This window comes from Xiphias gladius, chromosome 7 (assembly GCF_016859285.1).
Source record: "Xiphias gladius isolate SHS-SW01 ecotype Sanya breed wild chromosome 7, ASM1685928v1, whole genome shotgun sequence".
Taxonomy (NCBI): domain Eukaryota; kingdom Metazoa; phylum Chordata; class Actinopteri; order Istiophoriformes; family Xiphiidae; genus Xiphias; species Xiphias gladius.
Window position 1 is genome coordinate 11448280 of NC_053406.1, and position 17213 is coordinate 11465492.

At 40.2% G+C, this 17213-nt stretch overlaps 1 protein-coding gene across 5 annotated transcripts in view; it reads right to left on the bottom strand.

Moving 5' to 3' along the window:
• The window catches only part of trip12 (thyroid hormone receptor interactor 12), a 30626-nt gene that overhangs the window by 12197 nt on the left and 1216 nt on the right, over positions 1-17213 (bottom strand). For 3 of the 5 annotated variants that reach the window (XM_040130361.1, XM_040130359.1, XM_040130356.1), the window contains exons 2-20: positions 14885-15031; positions 14314-14439; positions 13291-14078; positions 9343-9448; positions 8019-8155; positions 7700-7783; positions 7375-7470; positions 7132-7283; positions 6884-6919; positions 6684-6779; positions 6497-6589; positions 6236-6397; positions 5143-5211; positions 4857-5022; positions 4240-4357; positions 3428-3584; positions 3017-3170; positions 2362-2590; positions 2141-2259 (exon numbers count right to left, since the gene is read on the bottom strand). In XM_040130361.1, the coding sequence (XP_039986295.1) occupies positions 2141-2259; positions 2362-2590; positions 3017-3170; positions 3428-3584; positions 4240-4357; positions 4857-5022; positions 5143-5211; positions 6236-6397; positions 6497-6589; positions 6684-6779; positions 6884-6919; positions 7132-7283; positions 7375-7470; positions 7700-7783; positions 8019-8155; positions 9343-9448; positions 13291-14078; positions 14314-14439; positions 14885-14982 (2986 nt within the window). In that variant the 5' untranslated portion in view covers positions 14983-15031. The other 2 variants (XM_040130360.1, XM_040130358.1) reach the window with 2 other exon arrangements.

The window sequence follows — 17213 nt, forward strand, 5'->3', positions numbered from 1 at the left end:
ATTCAAAATTCCATACTTTTCCAGACTTCTTGGTAAATTTTTCAGACAATATTTGAAATCTGAGCACAAACATCTAGATTTTTAATATGTAAATAAATGATTTAAAATCTAACTGTTAACATGTATGTCAAATTCTGAGTATGTATGCTATTACAGTGAATTCAGAAAGTATTCAGACCCCTCTATTTTATTTTTTGCTATGTTGCAGCCTTATGCTAAATCTTTTAAATTCATTTTTTCCCCTCATAAATCTACACTCAATATCCCATAGTGACAAAGCAAAAACAGAACTTTAGAATTTTTTGCAAATTTATATGAAGGAAAAATCTGAAATATCACATTGACATAAGAATTCAGACCCTTTGCTATGACACCTGAAATTGTGCTCAGGTGCCTCCCATTTCTCTTGATCATCTTTAAGATGTTTTTTACACCTTGACTGGAGTCCACTTGTGGTTAATTCAATTGACTGGACATGATTTGGAAAGGCACAGTCCTGTCTATATAAGGTTGCATGGCTGGCAACGCATATCAGAGCAAAAACCAAGCCACGAGGTAGAAGGAACTGCCTGCAGAGCTCAGAGACAGGATTGTGTCGAGGCAAAGATCTGGGGAAGGCTGCAAAAAAAAATTCTGCATTGAAAGTTTCTTCGAGCACAGTGGTTTCCAATTCAATTTCTTCAATGGAAGAAGTTTGGAACAACCAGGGCTCCTCCTAGAGCTGGCCGCCCGATCAAACTGAGCAATCAGAGAAGGGCCTTTGCAACAGAACCTAGAACCCGATGGTCACTCTGGTTGAGTTCCAGAGATCCTCTGTGGAGATGGAAGAAACTTTCAGAGGGACAAACATCACTGCAGCACTCCACTGATCTGGGCTTTACGGCAGAGTGGCACCTAAAGGACTGACTGTGAAAAACGAGATTCTCTGGTCTGATTAAACCGAGATTAAATTGTTTGGCCTCAATTCTAAGCATCATGTCTTGAAGAAACCAGGCAACGTTCATCAAGTGCCCAATACCATCCCAACGGTGAAGCATGGTGGTCGCAGCATCTTGCTGTGGAGGCGTTCAGTGGCAGGGACAGGGAGACGGGTCAGGGTTGAGGAAAAGCTGAACGAAGCAAAGTACAGAGATATCCTTAATGAAAACCTGGTCCAGAGGGCTCAGGACCTCAGACTGGGCCAAAGGTTCATCTTCCAACTGGACAATGACCCTAAGATCACAGCCAAGACAACAGAGGAGTGGCTTAGGGACAACGCTGTGAATGTCCTGGAATGGCCCAGCCAGAGTCTTAACTTGAACCGAATCGAACATCTATGGAGAGACCTGAAAATGGCTGTCCACCGATGGTCCCCATCCAACCTGACAGAGCTTGAGAGGATCTGCAGGAAATCCCCAGATCCAGGTGTTCAAAGCTCAATACTTTTGTCAATGTGATTTTTTTTTTTTTTTTTAAGTTTTTTTTTTTTAATAAATTTGCCAAAAATTTTAAAATTCAGTTTTTGCTTTGTCATTACGGGATATTGAGTGTAGAGTGATGAGGGAAAAAATGTATTTAAATGATTTTAGCATAAGGCTACAACATAAGAAAATGCGAAAATTCAATGCACAGCATTTTATTCAAGCTGTAATGCTAAAACAGTGCAATGTCACCTCAGTGTTTGTCATGTAAAGTCCATTGACTTTGCTCTGCAAAACACTCCTCCTTTGCTCTATGTATACTTCTTTCCTTGCTGTCAATGATATCAAATTCACTCTGGCCCGTGCTCTCTCATACAGTGGTAAATATTTTGGCTGCACTGGCTGCCTGCTCCAAACACCATGAATAACACTCTGCTTGTATGATCAATTTATTTTTAGAAATTCTACATTTTATATTTTAGAAAAAGTAATGGGGCAATAGTCTGGAAAAACAAATATTCTTCCATACTCTTTGCTTTTTTCCATACTTATCCAGACCTGGAAATGACTAAAAATCAAATTCCATTCTTTTCCATACTGCGTAGGAGCCCTGCAAAACACGTTTGTCATGCAGTTTAGAAGAGGTTCAGGCTAACACTCGCCTGTAAATCACTGTGGTTCAATCTACTTTGGTGAGCAGACACGGCGGGACATGAGTTTTCCATGGGATTATACTATACCTTCTCTTCTGAAATAGACACTGAAGACATCAGGCAGCTTCTGCATGAGGATCTCAGCCATCTGCAGAGAACCTACTACAATCTTCAGGTCCTGGCTGGACAGCATGGAGGCAATGTGACTTTAGAAATAAACACACCAACAGATAGAAGTCAATTTACTTTCATTCAAAGAGTACATTTGGTTAGATGTTAAAAGTAGCCCACGGCCCAGGCACTGTTACCTGGACACAGCATGGTTCCTGAGCACATCCTTCAGCAGCTCTGCATCAGCAAAGTAGATGATCCTGAGGATGGCTCTAAGGCACTTGTGTCTGACAGCAGGGCCAGCCGATGAGCTGTACACCTCATATAACACCCCAAACAGAGTTTTGATAAAGCACTTTGCCAGTTCAGGGTCCTCCTTCATCAACTGGGCTCGTGCATCTTCACGACGAACCTCCTGGTGACTCCCTAGATATAGACAGCGTGCAGGTCAGTTTCTCCTCCCCCGCACACATCAGGTGCGTATCCACACATACACAACTGGACAAGACACAGCAACAGACTGACTTGAGCTTGCTGCTGACTGCTCTGTCTCAGAAAAAGTAGCTGTAATCTCTAGTAGCAAGAATCTGGGTGATTGAATTCCACTGACTTGCATTCAGTACATGCATGCAGTTTGTACAATAAAATAACAATATAATTAACAATCAAGCATTTTCTACAATACTTTTTTTTTGCCATGAAACTTGGTAAAAGTTAGAACTGTAAATGTTGTAAACGTCCATCCTCCACAGAGGAGCAGGAGCAGATATTAAATGTCTGATGCTCTCGACTATTCCTCTACAAAAGGTTATAAAGTGGTCAAGCCAAGTAATTTGCCAAGACCTGCATTACCTGTATTAGGGTTGGCAAGAGGATTTGGTTTCCTCTGGATACCGCGTGCTGTTCCTGTGTCTTCATTTATCTGCTGCATAGAGTTGAAGTCAATTGTGTACACACGGCCCAGAGTGGACAAGCTGATCTCATCCTCTCCATTCTGGTGGGCCGTCTGTAGAGCCAGACAATCACATAATACACTGAACGTCAGTATCGTATATGGATCAGCCCCACATAACTGTTTCTGTAAATGCTGACACAATGTAATGTATTTGCAACATTTTCAAAGATTCAATCCCTTACTCAGCCATCAAATAGTTATACAAAACAAATAGCACAACATGTTAGAACACATCTATTCAGTAATGATGATTTTGTCATAACTTCTGAGATTTTCAAAGACACAGCTTGTATCTGATGCATTTATACCTCAATGATGCGGCTGTCAATGCGGTTGTAAGGATGCCATAGTCCCCGGTCATCCCTCCACTGCCAGATCGCGCCCTCAGTTGTCTGGGCACTACCCTTCTTCAGCATTACATCAACGGCAAAGATGCCCTCTCTAGGCAGGCAGGGCATAAGCTCACTGTAAGAAGAAGAGTGGTTTCAGAAAGCTACAATGTACTGTTTAAAATAAATTTAAGTTTAACTGCCATCAGATGACATTGGTTTGATTTTTTTTTTTTTTTTTTTTTTAAACAGCTTTACTGAAAAGATTCTGACATAACATGCTGTTTTATTAACAGACTTTGCTGTGGTATGACTTAGTAGGATAGCCCACAGTAATGGCTAACACAGAAAACTTACGTCTTCTGTGGATTAATTTATCAGTTCAAATTTGAAAAACAACCTTTGCATGACACTGTGTGCTAGATGCAAAGTGCTCAAAATAATGTTGGTTGCAGTTGGACACCATTAATACTGCATGTATTAGTTAATGCAATACATATATCTTAGTTTGTTCTAATATAACACTGCAAAATATAGAAAGAAGAAATGGGAATTTATACCAATGTCCGCTGCCATACTATGGCAAACAACTGTATCTGTAGTTCAAGGTCTGGGAGAAGTAGTAGCAACATTTGTGGCACTGTTGTAGGCCACATGTCTGCGTGGCAGAGTATATTTAATAGAGTTTCCGTAAATTGGACAGAGGACAGTTAAAAAAACATTTTAGCTATTTTACAGCATGAAACTTAACCCATATAATACTGAACACAAGGAAGGCAAACAGATGTTACCATATGAGAGAGGTCAGTTCATAGAGCTCCTGGGGGCTCCGGGGTACCAGTTCAATCTGTTCCTGGCAGCTGCCATTTGATGCACCACACAAGAGGAAACGTAGAGTTTCTGCTATGTCTGTTTAGAAGAGGTAACACAAAAGACATTTTTGTTGTTAGTTGGCCTGTTGAATCTTCAGCAAAGAGTATTCGTACACTACTGCTACAGTCTGTTTAGACTGAATGCAAAGTGAAATTTAGGGCCAGTCAATGGCATGTGAGTCGATTTGAACAAACATGAATTTGGTCTAGATGAAGCAAAATAAAGCAAAGATTAGTCTACATAAGATGGCAATATTTTGAGGTGAGCTATAGCTTATCTAAGCTATAGCATGTGCACACCTGTACACACAAGGTTTTTTTATTATTATATATACATATACATATACATATATAGACACATATACATACACACACACACACATATTTACGTATTTTTTTCCCCCCAAATCAGACATGTTATATCCTTAATGTTGACATGTATATAAATATGCACAACAGTAGGGACAGGGGAAGAAGTAATAAGTCAGTTGCATGGGTGTGACCCATTGGTCTGTGTATGTGTGAGGGTTACTTACTCTGTTTCATAAGCTGGACTGCCAGGCAGGGGCAGTTTGAGCACATAAGGGAAAACATACGCACAACCATGATGAACATCCCCGAGCTGAGTACAGGAGGGGTCACCACGAGCAGCTGCTGAATGTTCGTCAACAGGTCCCGCGATGCGACCTCCTGCAGCAGGTTCTGTTGATTTCAACAGAGACGCATACATGCACATTAGCTGGGGAGTTGGATGAAAACTGGGGAAGATAATGTAGAAACACCAAAAATGGTGTTAAATCTTAAAAAAATTGAGGTACAAACCTCTTCATGTTGAAAGTTGTCCACCAGTCTGGCAAAACAGAGACAAGTGCTTTCGACGGATTTTTTATCCTGAAAGAGTGTTAAATTAATATAGTCATTAATTAATCTTTACAATAGGTTGCACTTAAAGAAATTATTGAAATAGTTACTATTTGAAGCATCTATATTTTTTAATGTTATAATACGGAGGAGGACAGGAACACTGAAATATTCAAGTCAACTCAGGGAACTCATTTTTAGTTTCTGTATCAATAACCTGCTGCAGCCAGTACTGATATGCAAACGTGGCATTAGGTACTCCCCAGACAACTTCTACAAACTCAGCCAAAGTAATAATAATGCAACCTCTTTGTAATCGAAGAGCAAGTAACATTTACTGGCTACAACTGTTGATGTAATCCCTGACAAATGGAACTCAATTAAAACCTGAATCCTTTATGGACTCCACAGAAAAAATTAAAGTGATTAGACATTGTCACTGGTTAACATGTGCCCTGACTAGAGGGCTATATTTATTACCCTTGATCATTTCATAGCCATGCAGCTGTCTGATCACAAAAAGATGATGATGAGGGGATCTGTACTATGTTATCAGCTACATTGATTCACAAAACATGCACCATGTCACGGTCTGAATTTGTAGAATACAATATGAAAACACTGCATACAGATGATTTATTAAACTGCATTTAAAACAGACAACACTCTGCAATTAATAAGAAGCAAGACACCCTCACCAAGCAGGAAACTTTCTGTTTACCGCATTGTTTCTCCTACTTGTGCTAAATAAATTTATGATACTGGCTGTTTGAAAAATGGAAAGAAGTAGGAATGAATATGAAAATTGTGTACTGAGGCAGCTAGTATGACATTTTTTATACATTTTTTTTCCTAATGAAGTCACATTACTGGTCTTTCTCATCACTGATGACACTAAGAAAATTTACTTGCTTTGTTATTTTTATTCAGGTGTTTACTATCAATTTCATTTCTGGAATGTGAAACTTCTTCCAAGAGGCACACCACTAAGTACCACTGCTGTGATGGAGTTGTATTTTTTAGTTCATTCTTGTCTGATATGGGAAAAACATACCTGGTGTGTTAGTCTCTGAGTCAACAGTGGCAGAGAATCAGCAACAAAGTGGAACTCATCTGGAGTAATGCTCTGGCAGCAGTTGGCTGCAATGGCCAAGGCATTCCTCTGAGCATTGATGCTAAAGAACTCTAAGTAGAGGAGGCAGTCAGCAAGCCCACCCTGTGAGGGATGAAATTATAACATTATTGTGGTATAAAATTGTGTTTAAAAGAGAGAGGATGATTTAAGGCTATGACAAAAAGAGAGTGCAACACTTACAGCCTGTAAAATGGCTTTGCTGTGTCGCCTTGACAACATCTCCAAGGCCGTCAGGGCCTGCTCTGCTACGTCAATGAACTGGATCACCTGAAGCTGCATACAAGAAGGTGGAACAAGGCATTAGCAAATCAAAAGGCCACCATTGCAAATTAACAAGCGCTAAGGGACAGAGAGCGCAGTGTCTTACCTTCTCCAGGAAGACAGGAATAGCATCGACCACCACGGCAGAAGATCGAGGCAGTGCCTCCATCATATATGTGAGTGCACGAGAGGCATGATTCATCTGTTTACATAGATCAACGGCAGGCACAAACCCATTGGCATTAAAAAAAAATTATCAAACAAAAGACAACTACATGTACAGCAATAGAAGCTCATCATACTCACAATATCAAAGTTATGCTCCATTTGTAACAGTGTAATCTGTGGAAGAAAGTTGAGTTTGAACATGGAATCAGAGTAAATCAGTAGTGGTAAATATTGCACAGAAAATGTTTAACAAAATAATTCTTATATTATAGAAATAGCAGATATTCATATTCCACAAAGCAACGTGGAAGCTATTTTACCCAGCAAATTAAAGTCCAGGTGAGGCATAGCTACAAAACATAATGGCTGCACAGAATAAGACTCACCAAAGCAGGCACCACACTCTTGACAGGGAATCCACCAAGTGTCTCCTCATTGCCCATCACCAGCAGCTGGCACATCTCAATAGCAGCTTGGAGCTGCTGAGACTCGTCGCCTGTGGCCTGTAGACCCTGCAGTAGCTGCTGAGCCTTGGAGCCTGGAAGTAGGGGACAGAATTTCTCAACAGTTATTTAGAGCTTCACCAAATGTGAAGAACGCTGATGAAAGGGTAAGAACGTTGCACTTACTGGCTCCACTGCCTATGGTCCTGTGAAACAGCTGCGACATGCGGGGTCCCAGCGGCCCGAAAAGATGTGGGGGGAGACCCCTGGCCTCCAGTAGGGCTATAAGGACAAAAACAGCAAGTTTCAGAGAGCAACTATATAAAAAGTAAAACTGAGAGGACTGTTTATGAAGCCTTTATACAATACCTGAATCTATAGCATTAATAACCAGGCATAATTTATGTGTACATTTATTTTTTTTCCCTATAATATAGTGACATGGTGTACAAAAATCGTGAATTTGAGCAGGGACTGAGTGGAAAATCGGGAAGGGGGGGGGTTAACATACCTTGAAGCCTTCCCATTTCAGAGTCATCAGACTCACTCTCTCCAGAGGTGGTCATGCCAACTGCTCCAGCAACTGAGCTTGAAGCTGGAAACAGAAACAGTACAAAAATAAAATTTATAGTGAAAATTAAATAGTAAAGAAAGAAAACAGTCTTTCAAGTTGATGGCTTTTGATGCTACTAAGAAAAAGCCTAAAAGTCTGTGGGCTTTAAGAGGTTTAATCCCCATACAAATTAATTGAAAATTCTTGATCATCCATAACTTCCCATAACAGGTGTTTTACTGCCAAACAATAATTGAAAAGGTGGCATGATAGGTACCTGAAGCCCCTTGTGATGCCTCATCGGTGCGAGCGGCTGATGAGTTGGCCCCATCCTGGTTGTTGTCGGAGTCAGCCATTTTCTCCTGTCGGCGAGCGTCGGCTGCCCCGCGCTTGCCTAGGCCTGAGCCCCGCCGACTGTGGTATGAGTAAAAATAGATTGACAATGAGTAACAGTAATAACAAAGCACAATTCATTCGCTTGTACCACTCCCAGTCAAATAAATACACAGCAGTGGTTCCCCTTTTTTTCTTGCTTCATATTAATGGTTATGCTATTGTAAATTTTGTCATGCAAAAGTAGGAGAATCAAAACTGAGATGCATTAAGACTCCTGCGGATCCTTGCTGCTGTTTTTAACAAATGCCCATTTTCGGTAGCCAAGGCTTTCAAAGTTTAAGATGCTTAAAGTTTCAACTCATTGCTGCCGGGCACACTGTCAGCTGTGTGATACAGGGCTGTAATAAGCCCACCTCATGTTCTAGAGGATGGCAGGAATCAAAACATGATTGGTGTGAGTGGGTTTGTTGTAAACATTCAGATTTGTACCCGTTCTGATGGATAATATACAGTCCAAAATTCCAATTTATAGTCTTATACATCTTAGACATCTGTGTATTTGAGGTCACTGTTCATACTGCTGAGATGTTCAGTGACGGATTCTGCTTTATAGACAATGATAATGACATCTAGGTAAACCCAAGGCTCTCCCCGGGATTTGTGAACATGGTAGGGGAATTGAAAGTGAGTAATGGTCTACACAATAACCTAAAGTTATTTTGTTTAGTGAAATAGCTTCATCAGCTGAGACAGAACTGTCTTTCATTGTCGTGTTAATCGGGCTGATTTTCTTATTGTATTTTGCCATCTTGCTTTGAAATCTAGCCATTATCCTGTGATGTTTTCAAAGTTTATGTGGAGTGGGGTTTTCAAATAGAAAAACAGGTGAAGTGCCTGCATCCTATAAAAAAGGAATAAGAGCAAATTTTACATTTCACAGCTTTCACTGTCTTCACCATCAATAAAGGCTACTGTCACTGAGCCAAACAAAGCTTAAGTTAGCTAAATTCAATGTTCCCTTGATTTACACAAGATAATCATACAGCCTCTTAGTTAAACATCAATATTTCAAGTAGCAGTAATTGAAAACAACACTATTCGACAATCACATGTTCAGTATTTTGTTTAATGATCAGAACACATTTTGTAATATTTAATCTAGCCACACTGACGTGCACAAATCATTAAACAAATGACCCCCAAATTTAAGGTCCTTTTTAAGGCATCAATATTTACACTACTCTACACTGTAGTCACTGTTGTACCTGGTGCTGGCACAGGAGCCCGTGGTCTTCTGGCGTGTGCTCCGCCGATAGCTGGGGAGCTCTGCTGGAGGAGACTCGCTGCGCTTCTTAGTGGATTTCCTCAAACCTAAGGTGAAAAAGCACCAACACTTGTATTTTTGGACAGGAATACATTCACAAAACAACATAAATCAAAACCGGTTTGATATTTGTATTGAGTTAAAGGCAAAATGATGAGACATTTCTCATCTAGCTATCATAACTATCAGAGGCATCCACAACAAGTTTCACCGTGTATTTGGGTTGAATTATAATCACAATACCAGTCTTTAAGTATAATTTGGCTATGGTGCCACAATAGAAAACATATCTCCATATCATAATTATTGCTCACAGTCTGTGAAAAATATTGGTCAATAAAGCTTTCAGAGCACAGATTGATGCTGAGTATTAATTTTCAATATAGTATAGGCTCTAGTGTTGCCTGTTTAGAGCCCTGTACCACTGACTAGAAGGGTATTAATAGTAACTCAACCATGGCCCTATGACAGGACAACCTTCATGCACGGTCTATGACTCATAATTCAGTAGTATAAAAATAAATATTTGAAAAAACAAGATCAAATGAATTAAAGACATCAGAACTGTTATTTCTCATTTTACTTCCTTTGACCATACCTTTTACTTTTTAATAACTGGTCAAACAGTAATTCCTCACATTTCTCCACAAGTTTCACAAAGATTCCAAATAAAGAAGAAATTATCTAAAGCCACTGCAATCATAAGTCCTTCCCTATTGTTGAGGCTGCAGTAAAATTACTAATTCAACATGACCAAAAAGACATTGTGCAATTGGAAATCCTTACAGAATCAATGGAACACATGCCACAGCATTGTATATGCTTACTCACCATTGAAGCTAAAGTAACAGGATCTGTGTGTTCAAAGTTATTACAGGCCCACAGATGAAGATATTCCATGAGAGATGAAGTTCTTTCCTCTTGACAGAAACAGCTTATGAGCCCTTCCCTGCCCTCAAACATACCCCTGGTCAGCTGGTGGGCCAACACGCCAAAGCCAACTTAGGAGGGGTCTCTCCATTTGGGCCCAGGGCCCATGGCACAGAGCCCACCTCAGTTTCTCTCCTGTCACCTACCTAGAACAGTCTGACCCCACACTGACCTGACAGCTTAGACTCACTTCACCATACAAACCAAATTTCTACTGTTATATCTCTGTGTATCTGCCCTGATGTTCCTGCAGTTTTTTTCCCCTCTTCACACCAGGGATGGGTATCAAACCAAAATACTTCTTTAGTACTGACCAAATGGTGGCTGCAGCAATGCTTAGTGGTAACTGTCAGGCACCAAAAGTTACATTTTGCTTCCTCTGGTCAGATATTGCCTTATTTAAATCAATGTTTAGTTGACTGTCTACTGTACTTTATTTAGGCTTATTTAAAATGCTTGCAAGAAAACATTTGCTATATGGACGATGCATTTGATAAGTTTGACTTATTTTGTTAAATACCATTTTTTTTATTCTATAGAAATGTGTTTTTATTGAGCAAACTGTGGTATCTGACCAAATCTTTTTGTAACTGGTGATAGAGCCTGATCAATCAATCGACATGGCTAATATTTCTAACCATTTTTAGTTTATGGCCGATATATCGGTGTATGTGTTTGCTAATATATAACAAGAAATTGTCTGCCAGAGAGCACTGACGAAAATGGAAGGTCTCCTTATCAAAAAGGATTGCTTTATTTTTTTATGTTTTGGGGGGGGGGGGGATAAATAAATAAATAAAAATCAGACAATATGTTGTTATATAATTCAAACTCTCAAATATTGGTATCGGCAGCAGCCTCAAAAACCTATATTTAACTGGTTATAATTTACCAAGTCTCAGCTGTTATACTGCTAAAGTTATAGATATTGTTTAGAATGATAAATGCTCAAATTCATGCAGAAAATAAAAACCCAATGCAATACTAACTGAGCCTAGCTACCAGTAGTTTCCCAAAACATCAGAAAACATCTTATTGAGATCAATATGTCACCTCAACACCTCATGACAGCATCAAAAGAAACAAGCTAAACTGCTTATATTATAACTCTGCATTAATAAAATCTGCTTTCACAGAATTCATGAGGGCAGCCTTTGGATTAATGTCCAAGTCAAAAGGTTATATACAATACTGGTCAAAGGTATTAGGACTCCTCAATTTTTCCAGTTTTACTCAAATTTACATAGTGTAAAATCTCAGTGTACTCTGGAATTAAAAAAAATTTTTATTTAAAAAAAAAGGACCAAGGAATCTTAAATCCTACATTTAATCTAAATTTTTTACTCGTCGAGCATCTGAACACACTCGTGATGTTCTTTCTACAGTGGAAATGAAACACTGTTTTGAAAAGTTTGTCCCAGCACTGTTGCATAGGTTCCCACAAATGTGTTGTACTTGTAGGTTGCTTTGCATTCACCTTCTGTCCAATTCATCCCAAATCAGCTCCATGGGGTTTAACTATGGACAATGTGCTGGTCTTCCATCATTTGAAGCCATCGTCTGGTTCTTTTCTTCTAACATTTTGGGTCATTATCTTGGTTTGTTACTTGTCTTTTTACCACCATTCTGATAGCACTATACAGAACTACTTCCTGCAGTACAGTATTGTCATAATAATGCATCTCAGAGGGTGTAGTAACACAGTCTGTTCCAATACAAACAGACAGAGGGTTTGTAAATAAATCAGTAAAAGCTTGGGCACCTGTAGGAATTGTTTGCATTAACTTTCAAGGCTTCATTTACTGCCACTGCTGCAGGGAAGCTGTAAGTTAACCAATTTCTTGCCTGAAAAGGGCTTGTTTTCCTAAGAAATTTAGACGATTTTTCAGGTTTTTGGTGACCTAAAGCTTTTTTTTTTCTTTTTTTTTTTTTAAACCTTGGGCAGTTTACCACTTACTTATGTAACATTTAAGGTTATTCACTGGACTTACTGCTTAAATGTCAATAAAAACTGGAAAAATGTGAGTGTTCTAAAACCTTTGACCAGCAGTGAAAATACCACCATAAAGACCATTTTACTAAAAAAGTCTTACTGAATTTTACTCTTAAGTATCTACCATTCCTGTGAAATCATACATTTGCACCACACACTGACAATTGAACGACGAGCAGTATTTATGTGTTTAGCTACTCTCCAGTTTTAGGCTACAGGTACTTAAGTATGAAATCTGAGCCAGATCATCAGTGAACTCCACACTTACCACATGTGAACTAGATACAGTATGCTACTCAAGAAACAGACACGCTTTATTGTATGCAGTGTGTGAGTGTCACCAACTGTTTTTATACATGATATGTGTATATCATGAGTTACACAGATATCTGGATAAAGGCTTTGTGAAATGTTATCCCTGTGTGTAAACAGCCTATGTATACTCATTTTTATTGGAGATTAAGCATTTATCTGTATGGTTTACCTCTGTGGTGTATGTGTGAAATGTGTCTCAACTGGGCGGCAGTGACACCAAATATATTTGCTCCCAGCAGTTAAGAGTGAAGATTTGTAACTGATGCCGTGACACTGCTCGGTTCACAGGTCCTGTGACATTTAATCCCAGAGAGGTAACCTCCAACCAAGCACACATGAATAACGTGCTGACCCTCAACAAGCCGAGCATTACCCTGTTTAAACACGTATCTTTTCACTCAATTACAAACCCATTAAAGCAAACCCTAACATTAACTTCCCTCCACCATACTCATCACCTCCCATCACGAGAAGAGGGATAAACAAATTCAAATATGAGACACTATCAAATATTTCTGAAATGATACTAAGTGGTACTGAAATCTCTCTTAACAAAAGCTATAAAAGAGAGATGCTACAGCTCAGACAGTGGATAAAATGAGCATTTCTACCATGAATAGAGGGGATCCGCACATAGTTAATGTGACTCACTTGCTAGTTTAGCTTGTAATCCTGATGGCCCAGGTTTGGAGGTCTCAGTTTTGGAGGATCCGGGCAAAGACAGTTTGGGTTTTGGCAGGTTGACCTTGGGGCTGAAGCGTGTTGCCCACTCAAATTTTGAAGAGCTGGCAGATTTGGCCTGTTCCTTGTCACGGGTACTACGGCGTGGGGAGGGGCTTGAGGCTGAGCGAGAGCGACGTGCCTTGGTCTGATCTTTTCCCTGTTTGACTCGGGCACCCTGCGTGGTGGCGCTGTTGGTGCCTGTTGTGGAGGAAGAGGAAGAGGTGGAGGCAGAGGAGGAGGAGTCTGTCACGTTGCTACACCCAGCTTTGGCTGAGGCGGCCGATTTAGACGCCAGCTTGGTGGGTTTTGCAGTTCTGCCCTCGGTACGATTGGGGAGGGACCCAGCGGTGCTACTTAGACCGGGGAGAGAGTCAGCTTTCTTCCGTTTCTGGATTGGTGAGGCCCCAGAGGGCCCGCTCTTCTTGCTCTGACCTCGACCTGACGATGCAGGTGGTTCTGAAGCAAGTGATCTCTTCTTGGACTTAGCTGGGCCTTTCTTGGTCTCTGAGGTATTGTCTCGCGGTGGGGGGAGTGATTTGGGCTTCTTGGCAGGGGTCGGTCCGAAGGTACTAATTTGGTCTGGAGCTTCACTTCGCTTTAGCCCTCGGGTACCTTCACTCTTTGACTGGTGGCCTGGTCGCTCTTGTTCAGATGTCCCTGCAGCCTCTGGGTCGTCTTGCAACACAAATGAAGCCACGGACAGAGTAAGACCGCTTCTGCCAGGGAGCAAGTGGGACAAAAAAAAACAAACAAAAAAAAAAACAAAAACACCATCTTAGGAAATTTCTGAAAACGTGAAAAGTGATGAATTACAATGCCACATTAATTGTACTCATTCAGATTTAGAACAAAACCCAAAGGTGTACAATAAGTATGACGTTATTGGGTAAATTACAAACCCTACATACACACACGCACACACATTAAGCACCAAGTAGAGAGGAGGGGTACCTTCTTGAGCTGTGCCCTCTGGACTGGCCAGTGGCTGTGCTGGCTGTGGCTTTGGAAGCCTTAGAATTAGGTCTTCTACTTTCAGGTGGGGAATTTGCTTTATGTTTTACCTGCTCTGACTGCAACCTGTAAGGTTGAAAATTAAAGAGCAAGTGACAGTGTGGGTTTCTGTAATTAATCCACATAAAAGAGAAACTTGATCAACCCCCAAATGAATTTGCCTGGCTGCGGCTACATATCCTCTGAATTGACACCTCTGGAGTAGAATGAAAAACACCTAAACAGATCTAATCATCATTTGACTATGATAGGAGAACACAATATAAGCATCCACTTTGATCAAAGCGGCCAATATAACCATTGTGCATTGAGTTTAAACTTCAAGTTACTATACAAAAACACCCATGCCACCCATGAACTAATTACAAATACCCCTCTACTAAACAGCCCTCTTTTATTGCTCCCTTCAAGAAAACCCCTAGTGATGTTATCCACAAACTATGATTACTGCCTCTAACTTTGGACTGAGATTTTAACAAAAACTTGATGGCAAGTTTTTAGATAGACTCACCTTCCCGCGACTGTGTGGTCTTGTGGCTGGGCCGCAGCAGTGTTCCTCTGTGAACGGCGCAGTGACCCCCCTGGATTGGAATTAGGCCGGTTGGACATTGGCACCTCTCTCCTGAAGGGACATACCCTTTCTAGACACTACCATTCACTGCAATCAAAGAGAGAAAGAAAACACATAAGAATACTGACAAAACTCAATTTTGACCTTTATATCTATGCTCTCCTACAACAACGGGTTGTGGTTTCAAACAGGTTGCTGTGTTGTACGTGACAGCGAATAGAACTGTTGCACCATCAATCTCATGATCACTCATCTAGCCCATTTGAGATGTTTAGGCGAACAAATGTCTCATCAATTCTCTTAAGATTGTACATCTCAAGATACAAACTCCCACCAGAACACAATTTACCCATCCTATTACTGACACTACCATTTGTGTAGGGGCAGAGACCTGGTGCCAAAAAGACCACATGCCAAGAACCAGGCAACTCACAGTTGATACTATGAAAAGATTGGGCTAAGACTTCAAATGATTTTATAAACTTAGTGTACAGTAATTTATATGATCAAAACGATTCTACAGAAAAAAAAACTAGTAAGATCCACACAGTTCAGTTTATGTTCTCAGCACGTTTCCGCACACTTTCCCCAGTCTGCAAGCAGTCTCCCAATAATGGTCACAACAGAATTTTTACTTATGTGAACCACCTACAGTAAACCACTAAATGACCTTTAAACATTAACCCAACTCTTACAGTCTGTATCAAATTATAACATCATGGCTTTAAGAGACAGTACTTCAAACAGTTTTGTTACCATGTATTATGAGCACAGATTGGCCTATAATGTTAAGCTATAACCAACTATCCTCCTAACCCTAAGTACACTTGCTTTGTTTTTTTTTCATACATTTGTACTTTTTCTTTTAAACCCTTGGCATTCATTCATCCAATAATCACAATCATCATGATCATCTTCATCATCAGAACATCACTTTACAATAGGAACACAAAAACCTGAGATTCCATTGAGTAATGATGATCAAGGTCACAGAAAAAACTAAATAAACCTACCATGGGGCAGACTACAAGTCAAACCAACCACACAAACAGAGAATTATCTTTCAAAAGCCTCAAACTCTTATTAAAGAATATTAACAGTAGTTGATATTCTTTAAAATGGCCTTAACATTCCATAACACATGGATACCTGGCCAACAGAGCTTGTTATTGTAGTTATCATTTTAGACAGGATGTAAAAGAAAATGTGTTTTACATATGAAGACGTATAATTTATAGTACTTCTCATGAATCAGTGACATGAGGGTACTAATAACAGGAGTGACTGATATGTTTTAACACACACACACACACACACACACACACACAGACATGGATGATTTTATCAATTGATACAAAGAGACGACTGAATCACAACCTAGATACTTTTTGCCATCTTGAAAAGGAAAATTATTAATTAACCCATTTAGTTTGGGTTTAAATAATGATATCACTCATCATAAAAATACGCCACACTTGGCAAGCTCACAGGGCCATTTTAGGCCTGCACTGACAGTGCACCCTAGTCTTTGTTTATTCGTCCATTCTGACAACTGGTGCACCACACTCGCGCATAATGTTATTAGTTAAACACATCAAGTGATCGGCAGCTTGAAACGCTCGCGGGTCCAAAGTTTCTTCTACTGCACCACTAAACAAGCACGATAGTGTCCAATTTTTATACCCATGATTTACAGAGGCCTGTATTTCTGACGTAGTTGTCTACCACCACCGACTAACGTTAGCATGTTTAGCCACTCTTATCCTAGCTATTCCCATACATTTTGACAGCAGTTCAGTCCCATCCGTGTCTATCCAAAAAACTACTACATCCCAAAAGCGAAGTTTGTAACCGCTGGGTACTGAATATAATGACAAGAAAACGCTACAAGGCTAGTAATTACATACCAGAGACTCGTTGGTTAAAGTTACGCTGGCTAACGTAGCAGTGGCTCCATGGAAATGCGTAGTTGGCGTACCGGTGTGTCAACCTATTTAGCTCCCTAACTACAAGCACTGCCAAAATCGAGCAGCTACCTTGTTTGTACCTTGTTTGTGGTATGAAACGGCCAGTTTTTTACTGAATGGCCAAGACGGATCCCTTAGGTGGCAAATGACGATTACGTTCATCTGAGATTAGCTACACATCGAAAATGGCAGCAGCGGCTGGACCGTCTTTCGAAAGCCGTTTAATGTAATATAGCTAGCAGGCTACCAGTAAACCAACGCAAGCTAACTTGGTATTCTCACTGCCATGACACACTGCTCTG